This window comes from Entelurus aequoreus, linkage group LG12 (genome assembly GCF_033978785.1).
Source record: "Entelurus aequoreus isolate RoL-2023_Sb linkage group LG12, RoL_Eaeq_v1.1, whole genome shotgun sequence".
NCBI lineage: Eukaryota > Metazoa > Chordata > Actinopteri > Syngnathiformes > Syngnathidae > Entelurus > Entelurus aequoreus.
In genome coordinates this window covers 27,615,207-27,632,401 of record NC_084742.1, presented here as the reverse complement: position 1 = coordinate 27,632,401, position 17,195 = coordinate 27,615,207, and the positions used below count along the sequence as shown (strand labels likewise).

Genomic DNA, 17,195 nt, shown 5'->3' with positions numbered 1-17,195 from the left:
TTAATGTAAAACGTGGACAAAAGGAAAAAGACACGAAAATGTTCCTTACCTCGTTCTGTTTGCCTTATTCCCACATCAACCTCTTTTTTTGGACAGACCAGTAGAGGACCTTTTGGATTCCGCTCCACTTTTAAAAGTTTCACCTGTGTTTTATATGCCATAGGGTGCAACATTTAACCGTTTGTTTTCAGAGAAATACACAAAAAAAAGTATAAAACTAGTGCAGGAAACAGGCATCACCTGCAAGCTGAGTCGGCTTGTTTGTATTTCCGCGTCTGACTCGTTTGGCCAATCAGAAGCGACAAAAAGTCACGTGATGCATTTAGGTCCCCCTTGGATTTGGGAAAATTAAGTAAAACAAATAAAAACACAATGTACATGAAACTGTATCGTTTGCTCGTGTTGCAGGGATACATTATCAGTTTACCCTTTTCAATTGAATAAGTAATCATACAAAAACTTGCTCTGGGAGTTCTGATGCAACACTAAAGTCGACCGAAAGAAGCTTTATGCACATGTTCTCCACTGTCCAGTTTTAGGTTACAATACATGATGGACAACATGTGGTGCATGAAATGTGCATCTTATGTTTTTGTGTTTTTATTGTTTTATGTGAAATCAAATCAAATTTATGTTACATCAAATTACCCAAAAAGATGCTGCTTAGTTTTTTGCATTTTGTGTATGCAGCGTGAGAATACTGCATTCGAGGCATATACCTAAACACCTGGTTGCCTAGGTAACGGAAGTTAGGGTTGCTCACTTTGTTTTACATGCGTGTACTTTTGTGTCGAGTTTGGATTGATTCCAGTGAGGGTCACACGTGGGGGTGTTTGTGTAGTTGGGGTCAGTGTGTGTGTGTGTGTGTGTGTGTGTGTGTGTGTGTGTGTGTGTGAGTGTGTGTGTGTGTGTGTGAGTGAGACAGCACGTAATCAACTCTCACATCATCGATCAAAGCAAAAAAACAAGCCCACCATGGTGGCCAATAGAGGCTACATTGGAGGGGGACGCTAAAGGTTACCATAGCAACAGGAAAAAGGGGGCAAAGACTTGAATGTAGAATGAAATCAGTTCCGTCAACGGGTTGCCAGGCAACACTAACGAAGCCAGGTTTGATAAGTCGTTGATAACAGCAGTGGGAGACCTAATGTGTGTGTGTGTGTGATGCTATTAGCAGAGGCATTGAAAGGCAGCCTGCTGAGGGGAGTCTATAGCTCAGATAAGAGAAAAAGACATACTAGTGGGCCTCTGATGTGTACGTGCACACACACAATAAATCACACATCACGGACAAAAGAGTGGTGCTTAAACATTTTTTTATTCAATCGTTTTTTTTCCCTTCCAAGGCAGGAATGTACTCATCTTTTCCTCTCTTTAGAGGTGTGTGTCGGGGGTTGGGGGGGTCACTGTGATGAGGAGACAAGGAAGGAGGAAAGGAGGCGAGGTGAGGAGACACACGTTTTTAGGCTGCGCGTTGTTTTGCAGACCTCCACTCGGGCTTATTGGCAAAAACACACACATTTACACACACGTTTTCGCCAACCGATTCTGGGCCAGGCCCCCTTGCGAACCTGCTCCATGGGTTCATTACTGGCTGAAATGTCAAACAAAAGCGGTGAAAGGAATAACATCCATGTGGAAACATGACATACCATGGCAGTCCGGCGTGGATGAATACCATGTAGTATGCAGTCTATGTTGTTGGCTCTCCCTCTCCTTTGTCTCCCCTTAGGTTGCAGCCATTTCTGGGCTGATCACAGTCATGTTGACTGGGAGCATTGCAAATTGTTGCAGAAGTTGTCAAAGAGGGCTCGGGAGGGCGTGCGAGTTACCACGCGCTCCTCGCCCAGCATGTTTAAATAGATGGCGGACGTAAAAACAACAACATTGTACAAAAGAGAGCCCCCCCACGCCCCCTCACTGCCCTCCTCACCTCATTCACGACCACAATGTCATCTTTTCATAACGTCATCACCGTCAAATACAATCCAGAAGGCTACAAAAATCCTCGACATGGCAGAACGTGACAATTAAAGCACATTTTAATACAAATTGATGTTAGGTACCAATACAAAAACACACTTAGGGAAAGATCGCACAAATAAAACGCTAGAGTGTGCAAGTGTGTGTGTGTGTGTGTGTGTGTATGTGTGTGTGCGTGTTAGTGTGTGTGTGGCACTGCCATCCAGGTTCACATTAGCCACAAACATGTTTGAGCAACACAAAATGTCATTACTGCCAACATATGTGAACACACGGCGCCTCTGAACGCAACACTGTGTGTCTGCAGGCGTGTGTTTACATACACAGTATAAGCTGTGTTTGATCAACACAAAACAATTTTTCTTTTTTACTCCTAAGCACATGGGAACACATGTCTTTGAACGCAGCGCTCACTCACAGGCCGCTGCTGTTTGTGTGTTTTCAGGTACTCTACCATCATACACACACACACATTTTTGACATGAAAGCATGTATTAGGTAATGGGGCAGTTGATGTAGCAGTCCTTAACTGGCTAGTGTGTGTGTGTGTGTGTGTGTGTGTGTGTGTGTGTGTGTGTGTGTGTGTGTGTGTGTGTATGTGTGTGTGTGTGTACAAATTATGTAACAACGAGAGGAGGTTTCATGGCGTTTTGTAGGTGTGTGTGTGTGTGTTTACGTAAAAGCTATGTTTAAGCACAACAAAAGTATTTTTTCAACTGCCAAGCACACGGGTGCCTTTGAACACAGCCCTCACTAACAAGCTGCAAGATGTGTTTTCATGTACTCGTCCATCACACACAAACACACACAGAGACACAAATGTGTAATATGAAAGCAATTGTTAGGCAATTCGTGTATGTGCACAAATAATGTAACACACCAAGGGGAGATTGCATGTGCTTTTGTAGGTGTGTGTGTGTGCATGTGTGTGCGTGTGTGTGTGCGTGTGTGTGTGTGTGTGATGCATGGTTCCACTCCTTGGGAATGTACCCCATCTTTTAGCATCCTTCATCCTCTTTCCTTTTTAGTGTGCAATTTCATCACAGTCCTTCCTCTTTTTTCGCATTCAAATGCCGCTTTCAGTTCTTTTTTCTAACCCCCCTCTGCCATCCACTCTTTAACGAAAAAAAACAAAACATTTGGAATTAAAAAAAACAAAAACAAAAAGAAAGATGGATGGCTCTACCTCAACACTTCCACAAACAAGGTCTAAACGTGAACACTACAGCATAGAACAAGAAGCTATAAAAATATACAGACACCTTAGGGGGTAAAGGGTTGAGAACGTGGGATTAAATTAACATTTTTAATAAAAAAAAAAAAAAAAGGCAGATTGTACTAGGGTAAGTTGTACAAAATAGAAAAAGGTCTAGCAACAGAGGCATCGTCTTTTAGCGAAGAGCAGGTATAACAAAACGATAAAAAACAAAAGAAAAACATCTATTAACTGGATATTTATATATATCATCTATAAGTGTTGATAGCCATAAAAAAAATACTTTTTTTAAAACTTTTTTTGTGTTGTTTTCTTCTGATATCTGCTCACTATTTTGTGTTTTGGTATTTTTAAGACAAGTCTAAAGAGCACAGTCACGCCCATGTAAAGCACACATACACACACACACGCCTTATTAAAATATACAAGATTCTGAGTGTCAGAGGCCGGGTCATGTGACTGACGTCCGTCCCAGCTTTTCTGATTGGCCGAGTCCCCGAGCCTCCTCCGCCTCCCCTTATGTTCAAATAATTCCTAAAGGAGTGTTGGATGGCGCTCCGAGCGGCGGGCTGCTGGGTTCTAGGCAGGTATGGCGACTGGGAGTTCCTCAGCACTAACTGGGCTTTTATTGATTTATTTTTCTAAGCGATCGTCTTTTGATTCTCTCAAAGTCCAAAAGCCACATTAGTGCTCTTCTAGGTGCATTTTGGGAACGTTTCCTTGATCCGGCGCGGCTCAAAGATGTTCCGGCCACGTTCCGGGAGGGCTGGAGAACCCTCATGCACGCTTGGCAGCCCGCTCAATGTGAGATTGGGTTTGGTCGTGGTTCCATTTTGCTGGATGAACAATGAGTTGTGATGGCGGGCCGAGCTGTGGCGAGGGGATGGGGACTGGAGTGATGACGGGCAAGATGGATGCACTCCAGTTCTCATACTTTGTAGTAGATGTTGGCTGGGCTCTGTGGCGGCATTTCCTGCACGATGTAGACGGGGTGTCCGTAGTCGCCGCTCACCTTCTCGTAGTGCGGGCAGTAGGCCGAGTCCGACGTCCTCAGCGGGATGATGATGTCGCTGGGCTCCGAGCCGTTGTTGTTGGAGCTGGAGATGCCGCCGCCGCCGCCGCCCCGCTTAGGACTGGTGAGTGACGACAGCGACAGCGGCGGGTGGTGGGTGTCTGAGTGTTTGGCGTGCCGCCGCCTGTAGCACACCACGCAGATGACGGCGGTGACCAGCAGGAGGAAGGCAGAGCCTCCTGCCGCGCCAGCGATGAGGGCGATGTTGGATGGCTGCAAGGGGCCGTTCTCGCCGCCCCCCTCGGCTCCTCCGAAGGTGTTGGGTCCTCTTGAATGGGTCGAGTTCCCGCCTGAAAAAAACTACTGTTAGTGGTTGTGAAGTCAACCAACAGCACTGCAGAAACGTTGTTTCGATGAGCGATCTTTACACAATAGCATGACAGTTATGAGATACATTAACACTCTATGATGAGTTTGCTAAGTATACAAATGAGCAGATTTTTTTTAATAAAAGAAACTGCTGTTCTAAATGTGTCCACTGGATGTCGCAATAGCAATTCAAGTGTAACCCACCACATGACACTGTTTAAAGATGACGTGTCAACTGACTTTAAACCCCCAATGGATTGGCTACCCCTACTCCAATCAGCACACTTGCAAGCAATCAGCGGCTCCTGTTGCAGCAGATGGTGGCAGACTAATGCAGTAGCGACGCACAATACCTTCTTTAATTGTAAATTATCCACTTACCGGATAAAATACCGAAACGGTAAGATGCAAAGACTTAAGTCAACATGACCATGATTTTTGTAGTTAGAGTTCCATGCAGCGCTCACTGTTGGTTGACGGCACAATGCGCACCATGAACTCCATTGTAAAAATGTGTGTTTCTACATTTGTTGTTTTTAATATATTTTTTATGCTTAAATCTACTATGTTCACATTAGTTACGTTTGTAGTTATGTTACCTTTAATTCGGCTATCATGGTGTCATTTTGATCATTGTCATAAGTGTAACATTTGAATGATGATAATGTGTTGTGGCAGTTGTGGATTTCACCAATGTGGCGGTTCAAGGCCATCATGAGAATGCTAAACAGGAAATGCTTAAAGTTTAATGGCTTTGTAAAAACACTGAGACAACTTCTAAGTTCATTGTGTTCTTCATGGTGTTTTTCAAACTGCAATTTTTTTAAGGATTATTTGTAATGTGTACATTTTCAGCTTGTTCTATTTTTGACCAAAGTAAAACAAAGAAAACAATCTGAAGTTGTCTTTATTTTCAAGTTATTTTGCCATGATTTTACCAGTCTGGTCCACGTGGGAATATATTTTCCTTCATGAGCTAAACTGAGCTAAAATGAGTTTGAAACCTTTCGTATATGCTGTTTTTAAGGGCCACACCACTGGGGGGGGCCACATAATGATGGCGATTGGTTACTTCAGTAGTATCATCAACACTTGTTCGTTAACGGAGTGAATTGCCTCATGGATACAATAATACTTTGTCTCTGCTAAAATTCTATACAGCGGTGAGTCAACATGTCCTTTGAAATAGTTTTAGTTTGGTTTAGCAGCATCATGGCTGCATCTATTCAAAAGCCCATAGAGATCATCGCTAATTTAGCATCGCTTCAAACACCATCATGGTGACAGATTTACAGCGTATTTCTAAAACTACCGTACTGTTTAAGTTTATATTGGAGTCAAGAATATTTGTTTTTTTTATAGTTTTTGCACATGTATTGTGTTTTGTTTACTTTTGCAGTTTTGGCTTTACTGTGGTAGGAGATATCAAATACTTTTCTTTCCCCTTGTATCTATCAACCTACCGTATTTTCCGGACTATAAGGCGCACTTCAAATCTTTTTTTCCCCTCAAAACTCAACAGTGCGCCTTATAACCCGGTGTGCCTAATGTACGGAATAATTCTGGTTTTACTTACCAACCTCGAAGCAATTTTATTTGGTACATGGTGTAATGATAAGTGTGACCAGTAGATGACAGTCAAACATAAAACATACGTTTAGACTGCAATATGATGGCAATATGACCCAAGTAAACAACACAAACATTGTATATGTTCCAATGAAAATATAAAACATTACACACGGCGCTCAAAAATCTATCAAAATATTTTAGTATGACTTTAGTAAGCTATGAAGCCGCACCGCTTGAAGGATTGTAATGTGCTTCAACATACGAGTATTATTATTGTGTGTGTGTAAGGTAAGACACATTATCTGGCGTTTTGTTTCGCAATATTATGCAAACGCAACTTTTCTTACCTTCTGGTACCTGCTGATCTGTATTTGGGATCTGCATAAATCCTGAAGAATTGTCCGTGCCGACACCGTAGTCGTTAGGCTTCTTCTTTTTCTCTATTTTCTTGTTATGGGACATTCATCCTTCGCTGTTGCCATTTCTAATATAATGTATGTAAAGTTCTTACTTATATCTGTCAGTAAACTCGCCATGAAAGCGCTAAAACATACCGGTATAGTGCGTTTATATTATTCACCGAAGGAACTTTAGTTATTAGAGAGTTCCGGTTGGACGGTTTTTCACGGGACACATTGTAGTTGTTGTTTTCGGATGAGGAGATGCTGCTCCGTTATTGATTTAAGTGAAGTCTGAATGTCATTAAAACAGTCTGAAGCGACTGTCAGAAAGCTACTTGAAGATGATCTGTAAAATATAATCTATGCAACATTTTGACCAAAGAACCACCATTACATGTTATGTAGACCACAAGGAAGTGTCTTCAATTTAGAAAAAAATAAATACAAAATTACTCCTTTAATGCGCCCTATATATGAAAAAGATCAAAAATAGACCATTCATCGGCAGTGCGCCTTATAAACCGGTGCGCACTATGGTCAGAAAAATACGGTATTTTATTTTACCTTTTCATATAAACTTTGCACATTATCTGGAAGAAAAACACAAGACTATTGAACATATTGGCTTCAAATTAACTGGAGTTGTCAATGTAGTCTTTTTGTTTATTGTTCATGCGTGGTTATTTATAGTAGATATAAATCTTTACAGAACTTGTTAAATGCTATATAACAATATTTTATAACTACAGCATAAAAACATGTGTACAACCTTATAAATATGTCTTTTTAACATTAAGAAAGCCCCCTAGGAATGAAATAACACCCATGTAGTCATCTTTATAAGCCGCAAACTTCGAAGCACGAAGAGATGGACAACTGGAGTCCGAAATGGGGCCACAAACAAAATTAGAGTCTAGTGTCGAGGACCTACAGGAGCTAACATCCTGTTAGTTTTTCTTTTGTCTGTGGACCGAGGGTTATTGGGACAACCTCTTCATTACTGGACAATACCAAAGGAATTCCGCAAGGCTTAGTGCTGGGGCCCAATTTATTTTCCATCCACATAAATAATATTTGTAACAATTTGTCAAATACAGTGTACCATTTTTATGCAGACACCACTATTATTTATTGCTGTTTACCCTCCATCACTCAGGCTTTTGAGTTTTCACAGTCTGCTTTTGATGTCATCCAGGCTCAGTTATTTGATCTTAAATTGGTTTTAAATACAGATAAAAGCAAGCTCATGGTTTTTCTCTCATTCAAGGGTGCTAGCGGAAAACAATCCAAATATTGTAACATCAAAAGAAAACCCTACAGAGCAGGTTTTATATCACTAGTACTTGTTTTTGTTTTTTTTACTTTTGACCATGAGCTTTTATTTAAAGCCCATTTTAAGAGAGCTTGGGTTCTTTTTGAGAAATAAAACCAGCTTCTCTTTTAAGGTCAGAGAGAAATTGGTGACAGCGACTTTCTTGCTTGTAATTGATTATGGAGACGTGCTTTATTTTAGTGCTTCATTTAAATACCACCAGTCCTTGGACACTATTTCCCATTCAGCGAGATTTGTTACAGACTGTCCTTGTCTCACTGTCAACTTAACTGTATGTGAAATCAGACTTATCTTCACTGAGCGCACGGAGATATACACATTGATACTATCATTTATAAGGCTCTTTTAGGTTTATTTCCTCCCTACTTGTGTACTATGTTACAATGAAAAAACAGCTCTTACGCATTACATTCCAATAATACTTATGCTTTAAATGTTCCTCGTGTACGGACTGTATTTGGCAAAAGAGCTTTCAGGATTGCTGCCCCTCTGGTATGCAATACATTATAAACGAAACTCTCTGAACTACTTCCATTTGGAGCCCTCCGTTCTATCTTCAGGGACAGACAGCGTGGAACGTCTGCACAGTGCCTGTGTTTTTTTAAATGTGTAAATCCTAATTGTTTTATTTTTTTACAGTTCGCTTTTATGCATCTGAAAATGTATGTCTTAATTTATCACTTTTCTGTAACTGCTCTGTGACATGTGCTGCTGACCTCTTGGCCAGGTCACCCTTGTGAAAGAGATCTTTTTTATCATGTTAAAAAAAGGTTGTATGTTTTCTCTTACAAAGTGTACCTAATATTGTGGATTTCTTGAAGCTGTGCATAAGTTGTATTTCTGCAAAGTAACCGCTTTTCAGCACCCTAACTTTGGGGCCCTCGTAAAGCCACAGTGTGTAATCAAGGTAACACATAACCTCACAACAGTGTTTACTTAGTGCTACCACCGGGCCTTGTGACCAGAACCACTTTACTGGGCTTTGACCGCCCCAGCCACACCATACAAACACACACACACACACACACACACACACACACACACACACACACACACACACACACACACACACACACACACACTCATACTGCAGCTTGCCCTGTGGCTCCTTGAAGCCCGAAAGCCTTCGCTGTCTTTTCCTCAGGAAGTTGTAGGTGAATGATGCGAGGTCGTGCGAGTTGCATGTGGCAAACTGGTTAAAGTCCTAAATGCAAGTTCCTGCTGTATAAAGCGCTCTGATTGGTGGAACATTATTCTTGGCACGCATCATCCTGCTTCCCCTCTCCATCTTGGCTTTATTGGAGCAGTAATGACCTACCTTGCGCTGAGCTCACCAACCGGCAACACACGCACACACACGCGCACACACACACACACACACACACACACACACACACACACACACACACACACACACACACACACACACACACACACACACACACACACACACACACGTACGGTTGTGCGCCCCGTTGTGCAGGACTCAGGGCGAGCAAAGTGCTAATGCTTGTCTCCTCCGGCTTTCTTTCTCCCTCCATTAACTGACATCCCTCGCTCTCCATCTCCATTATGACTGTCACCTTTCACTGGCCCACTGCATTATAAACCCTCTTCCATCACATCCGCACCTATTTTATTTCTTCTTTTTTTGACCCACCAATCACATGCAACTATGTTTCTTTTTTATTTCTAAGCGGTCATACCGGGCTGACCTTAAATCCATCGTTCAGAGAAAAAACCTTGTTAGATAATTTGAATTTAAACAAAACTACACCCGCACAATCCAATGACATCCAACACAAGAGCTGTTTTAAAAACATCGTTTTTTGCACAGTAATAATGCGTAGTTTCACAATTATTGTTAAATTTACTGTCAAACAGAGCATCATTATCTTAACAAGGGCAACATTTTTGATGCAGCTCATGTTAGATTGTGCTCTAATGAACATCTAATGAAGTGGCTGGGGAATAAACATGAAAGGTTCCAAGATGTCAAAGTCACAAAAATTAGATTGAAATTGCAAAAGAAATTTTTTCGCAATGCAGAACTCTATAGCAAAAAATAAAGATGTTATTATACATTTAAAACGTTTCTTTGTGGTCTATATAAAATGTATTGGAAATGCTTTGTTGTAAATTTTGTGTACATTTTGCTCCAAAGTCACTTTAATAACCCATTGTTTGAGTCTGTCCAAAATATTTTTTGTGAGGTGTCCCCTGACTACAAAAGGAATCATGTCCCACCATGTCATGATCTCACATGACAGTGATGATTAGTTTATTGTATTCCGTATTATTTTCTGTCCAGTGCTCCTATTTCCTCTTTGCCTTAATTCCTCTGGTCTGAGTGCGAGCTCCCTTACCTGTCCCTGAGTAGCCATCAGGATGCTTCGTATGCCAGTACTGTCCTTTGCTTTGCATTTCATACCTAGGTTTGCTCCTTGTGCACTTCCCAGCTGCCCTAATAAAAAGGGCTTATTTTTTTGCACGTGCCTGAAGTCCCTGCATCCTGGAGTCGCCACACCTAAACATTACATATTTTCTCTTCAAAATTATCATAATTTATCTTTTAAAAATATATATTATAGATAATGTTTTATGCTACCTTTTCTCGAGTCTACTGAAGAAACTCCTCCCCCTCTGGCTTAGAGCTTTACTTAATGTCTAAATATTATATTTTTCAGACTATAGGGCCCACCGGACTATAAGGCGCATTAAAGGGGCCATATTAAGATTGTTTTGTCTTATTTTATAACACTTCCTTGTAGTCTACATAACATGTAATGGTGGTTCTTTGGTCAAAATGTTGCATAGATTATGTTTTACAGACCATCTTCAAGGTTTTTGACTGTCACTTCAGCATACGTTGTTTAGTGGGCTGTCTAATTTACGTGGCTCCACTTCTACAGCATCTTCTCCCCGTCATCTTTGTTGTACCGGTAGATTTTAGCGCTTCCGTAACTAATCTCCTGACAGATATAAGTTAAAACTTTAGGCTACATTATATTAAAAATGGCAACAGCGGGAGATGAATGCCATACAAAAAGAAGATAGAGAAAAAGAAGAAGCTTATTGACTATGGCGCAGACTACAATGGCGGTCGTGTGCAAATTTTCAGGACTTATGCAGATCCCATATACCAGACCTGGGCATTCTGCGGCCCGCGGGCCGCATCCGGCCCGCGTGAGGCCAATTATAAATTACAAAATACATTTTAAAAAGTATCTATGTCGAGTGTGCAATACAACGGTGCTGCTTTTGTTTTGAAAATCGTTATTTGTATTACTTCCATGTGGACGTGTGCGTGATTGTGAGTGAATGTGAACAACTGCAATTACAAAATAAAGTTGAAAAAACATCTATGTCCTGCGCGCAATACAACTGTGCTGCTTTTATTTTGAAAAGTATTATTTATGGGCGTGTGTCCGTGTGTAACCTGCGAGTGAAGGTGCACATGCAGCGACAAGTGATGCACGGTTTACACCCGAGACGCCAAAAAGAGAAAAGTTGATGAGGAATGGCGTGTTTTCAACAACACATGAACTGCAAAGCAACGTCCCCTCACCTAAGGTGCGTGCCTGCGCAATTGCGCACTGCTCAAGCGTCCGCTGCGCGCAGCAAGTATATATGCCGCGCACCAAATCAAATCCCATCTGAATTCTAAACAAAATAAACATATTTATTCTATGTAATTTTGCAATGCAACTTTGAGTGACAGTGACAACAAGCGGCCCTAATGGTGTTCGTCAACACCGTTCAATTGAACACCGTTCAATTATTGTAACGTCTATCGAGATGCTTCGAGGACAGGAATTATATCGATCACTTTATTGAACAAAACTGTTTATATTCGGACATAACCACACCAAAAACATGAGTAAAACAATTCTATCTCGAAAAACTAGTCATTTTCTGCCGTAGAAACCAGGCCAAAACCAACTTGTCATCTGTCACCAACACGCATAGCACTAAACCACTGGTGCGTTTATGGCCACACAAAAAGTCGGACAACTCAAACACCACACAAAGTTACACTATGACTCCTCAGTCATACGTGTGCTTATTTTACTGTCATTTATTATTAATGTTAATTTATATATATTAGTCATGGAATGCTGTTACACACACTATGTTGAAGTATTACTATTATTATTATTATTATTATTATTTATCTTACGGTATATATCAAAAATAATATTGAGCAAAATTTAATTGAAATATTGTCGATGTGGCCCTCCAGCAGTGCTCGGGTAGCTCATGCGGCCCCCGGTAAAAATTAATTGCCCACCCCTGCCATATACACATCAAAAGTTGGTTTTGCATAATATTGCAAAACAAAAACGCCAGATATGTCTCCTAATAGCTGCAATTTCGAGGTCCTTATACAAACACCTTAATAATACCGTATGTTGAAGCACAGCACGTCTGACTACGGTAGCCGTAAAGCTCCGACAATCAATCATGCGGTGCGGCTTTGTAGCTTACCAAAGTCGTATTAGAACAATTTAACAGATTTTTGAGCACCGTGTGTAATTTTCTATTTTCTCAATGAAACATCAACGTTTTGGGCTTGCTTGCTAACCTGTACTTGCTAGTGTCACTTATAGAACAGGGGGTGTCTGAAGTCCACATTTACAGTATATTGCCAAAAGTATTTGGCCACCTGCCTTTACTCACATATGAACTTGAAGTGCCATCCCATGGAATTGTCCAAAATGTTTTGGTATCCTGGAGCATTCAAAGTTCCTTTCACTGGAACTAAGTGGCCAAGCCCAACTCCTGAAGAACCAACCCCACACCATAATTCCCCCTCCACCAAATTTCACACTCGGCATAATGCAGTCCGAAATGTAGTGTTCTCCTGGCAACCTCCAAACCCAGACTGGTCCATTAGATTGCCAGATGGAAAAGCGTGACTCATCAGTGCAGAAAAGGTGTCTCCACTGCTCTAGAGTCCAGTGGCAACATGCTTTACACCACTGCATCCCATGTTTTGCATTGGACTTGGTCATGTATGGCTTAGATGCAGCTGCTCGGCCATGGAAACCCATTCCACGGAGCTGTCTGCGTACTGTACGTGGGCTAATTGGAAGGTCACATGAAGTTTGGAGCTCTGTAGCAAGAAAGTCTTTGCACTATGCGCTTTAGCATCCGCTGACCCCTCTCTGTCAGTTTACGTGGCCGACCACTTGGTGGCTGACTTGCTGTTGTTCCCAAACTCTTCACTTTTCTTATAATAAAGTTGACTTTGGAATGTTTAGGAGCAAGAACATTTCACGACTGGATTTGTTGCACAGGTGGCATCCTATGACAGTTCCACGCTGGAAATCACTGACAGCGGCCCATTCTTTCTCAAATGTTTGTAGAAACAGTCTCCATGCCTGAGTGCTTGATTTTATACACCGGGCCAAGTGATTAGGACACCTGATTCTCATCATTTGGATGGGTGACCAAATACTATTGGCAATATAGTGTATATCTTATGTTTGACTGCCATCTACCGGTCACACTTATCATTACACACTTTACCAACTAAAATTGCTTCGAGGGAAGCAAAACCAGAATAAATCCGTACATTAGGCGCATTGGCACTGTCGATTTCTGAGAAAATGGAAGGATTATAGGTGCACCTAAAAGTTTGAACAATAGGGTAAGTGCTTCCACTGTGTTGTGTCGTCACAAGTGCAAAAGCCCGGCAACAAGGGCATCTAATACTGTGTGCACCTTATGATTTAACGCTCTGACATTGTTTAGCATGCGTATCCAACATTGTAACATTTATGAGTCAGAAAAACACAATTCATCATAGGTCCCATTTAAGTGTTAAATATAAAGTACTTTGTTTTGCCTGTTCTTCTTCGCTTGGCAATTACTCTCGTCTTCCTCCCCCCGGTGCGCCTCACCCTTCTGTCTGCTCCATCACACCGCTGATGTGGCCCCCACCCCGAGCCCCCCTCCCTCTCCCAGCCAGGCTGCGGCATCTAATGACAGTAATAACTCTCTCCAATGTTGCCTCTGGTCTCGCCCTGGCTCCTTGCCTCCCCTCTCTTCTTCCTCCCCATCTTTCTATCTATCTTTTTTGTCCTTCGCCCAATGTAGCTATTAACCATCCACTGAACGCCTGCGGCACTTCGCTCCGAGGGAGAAGGATGGAGAGGAAATATATGGAATTAAATCGAGAGATCCGCAGATGTCACTGCTGCACATCCTCCATCTGTCGCCCCCTCCTTCTTTTAAACACTCCCTCCCTGCTGCATTTTGTTGTTTTTTTCCCGACTCCCTCGTCTACAAGCCTTTTCTCATTTCCTCTATCCGTCTCTTGAATCATGTCCATTTGCTGCTTACCTGAGTTCCTGTTGGTGGAGCGTCCCGCCGTCTCCTTCTTGGGAGGCAGCCCGTATGGACCTGTAAGTGGGTGGACAGTCAGTTGGAGATAAATGCTTCACTTCCAGAGTTAGGTACATCATAATATAATAATCCATAATAGAGGTAAACACACTGCTGTCCAATGATGGGTTGAATAGGCAAAGATGAAGACAAAGAACAAAACTCTTGAACTCCTCGACGATTACGTAGCAGCTAACAAGCCAGATCAGGATTTTCCCCTTCCAGACTTTTCTATGGTGAGCCAAACTGGACTGAAATGTATCCAGTGAGGTCGAACGGGATAACGACGAGAGGTCGCCGAGTTGTGTTTCTCGACGCAACGCCAGAACGGCTTGTAATCTGCAGCTCGCTAAATCAGCCCATCTGCCTCGCTAGCCCTCAGTAATGGTGATTAAAGTGCACTGATGTGACACAAACACACACTTGGTTACACACGAGTGGTGGCGCCGATGAAGAAGACGCTTCCAGAAGGAGAGGTTTTCTTGGATTGGAGGCCATCTGGACACCGCAAGACGGCGTGCGGGAGACAATCGGCGACGCAAGACAGGAGTGAGACTAGACAAGATGAGCGGGCCGCCTATTGAGTTAGTCCACACATAGAGTTGGAAGAGGATTCACATGACACATGAAACGTGACAAATTTTGGGGTGAACTATCCACTTTTTCCGCCAGACGGCAGTATAGAGTGATAAATATCTTAAAATGTGTTTTGTGGCAATTCTGACTTTGACCGCAGCGTCAGTTGCTATGTAGAGTGGCGCTTTCCATCATTTTCAGCAGACTGCATTGCAAAATGATTAATGATTAACCCCCCACCCATTTGCTATGGGCAATGTGGGCGACCGCTCAGGGTGCAAGCAATGTTAGGGCGAAGCGAACGCAAAAAAATTTAAAATAAAAACAAATCTCGCCAGTTTTATAGACTACCGCCGCTCGTTTCTATAAGTACGTTTTTTGTTTTTTTTAGAGTTCCCAGTAAGAGTAGAATGCACCATGGCAGCACCAGCTGACCGCCTGTGAGAGCTTTGGAACAGGGGATGAACTTACGGCAGCACCCTGCTTTGTGCTTTCGCCTCAGTCTCCAAAACACAGAAAAAAAGTCTCCAATAACACCGGTAAAAGTCGCTAGATTTGTCGCTAGGAGCTGTTTACGAAACAAAGTTGGCAAGAGAATTAGAGACACACATTTAGCGAAATTGGCAACACGGGAAGAGACAATTTGGCAAGGAGGAGGGTCGCGGGGCCCACAACACAAACTGCTTCCAAATAAATTGTATTTCATTCCTAAAATTAAAATCGACCCATATAGCTATACCTATTTAATTAGGTTATGTGACAAATGAAAAAAAAGTGTCATCAACGTGACTCACGTGACTCCGGTTGGTTGACGGGCGAAACAGTAAAGCTTATTAAAAGGCACTTGAGATCCTGGATGTTACAGGAGCATCTCTCTGGACTTGCCATCATCGGCATCAATCAAACAGTTGCACAACAGATTTCGTACGATGACGTAATTGATGATTTTTCATCAAAAAAGGCTCGAGAAGTTAGATTTTAAATTGCACTTCACACCTGTTGTTAATGTTTACGCCACTTGTAAACAGGGAAAAAAACACCAGTTGAAAAATCTGCGACAGTCTGAGGCTGAGCACTAAATTCATATTATGTTAATTATCTGCTGTTTTTCTGTGTACAAAACTGGTGTGTTATCATAAAATTATATTACGATGATGCAAAACTAAACTTGTATGTGAAATGTGAAATACTTTACTGCAAAAATGCTTTTATGCTCCACAGAGTGTTTTGTTTTGTTAGCTTTCTTCAGGGATTTTTAAAGAATTATTATTGGATCTTATGATGACGGATTTGGGCAATTTACATTTGTGTTTATGTACTGTATTATATTCATTTATCTTGTTTTTTCTCTGATCTTAAAGTTTGTGTTAAAGTACCAATGATTGTCACACACACACTAGGTGTGGTGAAAATAACCTCTGCATTTGACCCATCCCCTTGTTCCACCGCCTGGGAGGTGAGGGGAGCAGTGAGCAGCAGCGGTGGCCGTGCTCAGGAATCATTTTGGTGATTTAACCCCCAATTCCAACCCTTGATGCTGAGTGCCAAGCAGGGAGGTAATGGGTCCCATTGTTATGGTCTTTGGTATGACTCGGCCGGGGTTTGAACTCACGACCTACCGATCTAAAGGGCGGACACTCTAACCACAAGGCCACTGAGGGATGGTTCGCCCACCTTCATCTCATGCGAGATCCACCCAGTTTACTTGTATTTTGCGCTGTGTTTTTTGGTGATTCTTTGGAAACACCCGAGACGAAAGTGGTGCGCTTTGCTTTGCAGAATGCAAGCTTTCTTACCTCTGACGAAGAAGTTAGGTTTTTGCCAGGGTTTGTTTGTCTGTTTGTTGGCAACATACACTACCGTTCAAAAGTTTGGGGTCACCCAAACAATTTTGTGAAATAGCCTTCACTTCTAAGAACAAGAATAGACTGTCGAGTTTCAGATGAAAGTTCTCTTTTTCTGGCCATTTTTGAGTGTTTAATTGACCCCACAAATGTGATGCTCCAGAAACGCAATCTGCTCAAAGGAAGGTCAGCTTTGTAGCTTCTGTAACGAGCTAAACTGTTTTCAGATGTGTGAACATGATTGCACAAGGGTTTTCTAATCATCAATTAGCCTTCTGAGCCAATGAGCAAACACATTGTACCATTAGAACACTGGAGTGATAGTTGCTGGAAATGGGCCTCTATACACCTATGCAGATATTGCACCAAAAACCAGACATTTGCAGCTAGAATAGTCATTTACCACATTAGCAATGTATAGAGTGTATTTCTTTAAAGTTAAGACTAGTTTAAAGTTATCTTCATTGAAAAGTACAGTGCTTTTCCTTCAAAAATAAGG

At 41.9% G+C, this 17,195-nt stretch overlaps 1 protein-coding gene across 1 annotated transcript in view; it reads right to left on the bottom strand.

Annotated features, from left to right (window-relative positions):
* Positions 1–1,306: 1,306 nt before the first annotated feature.
* Positions 1,307–17,195, bottom strand: part of efnb3b (ephrin-B3b) — a 159,879-nt gene continuing 143,990 nt past the window's right edge. Inside the window, exons 4-5 of the mRNA XM_062065385.1 lie at positions 14,235–14,294; positions 1,307–4,561 (exon numbers count right to left, since the gene is read on the bottom strand). Coding sequence (XP_061921369.1) covers positions 4,128–4,561; positions 14,235–14,294 — 494 coding nt within the window. The 3' untranslated portion in view covers positions 1,307–4,127. The remainder of the gene's footprint in view (positions 4,562–14,234; positions 14,295–17,195) is intronic.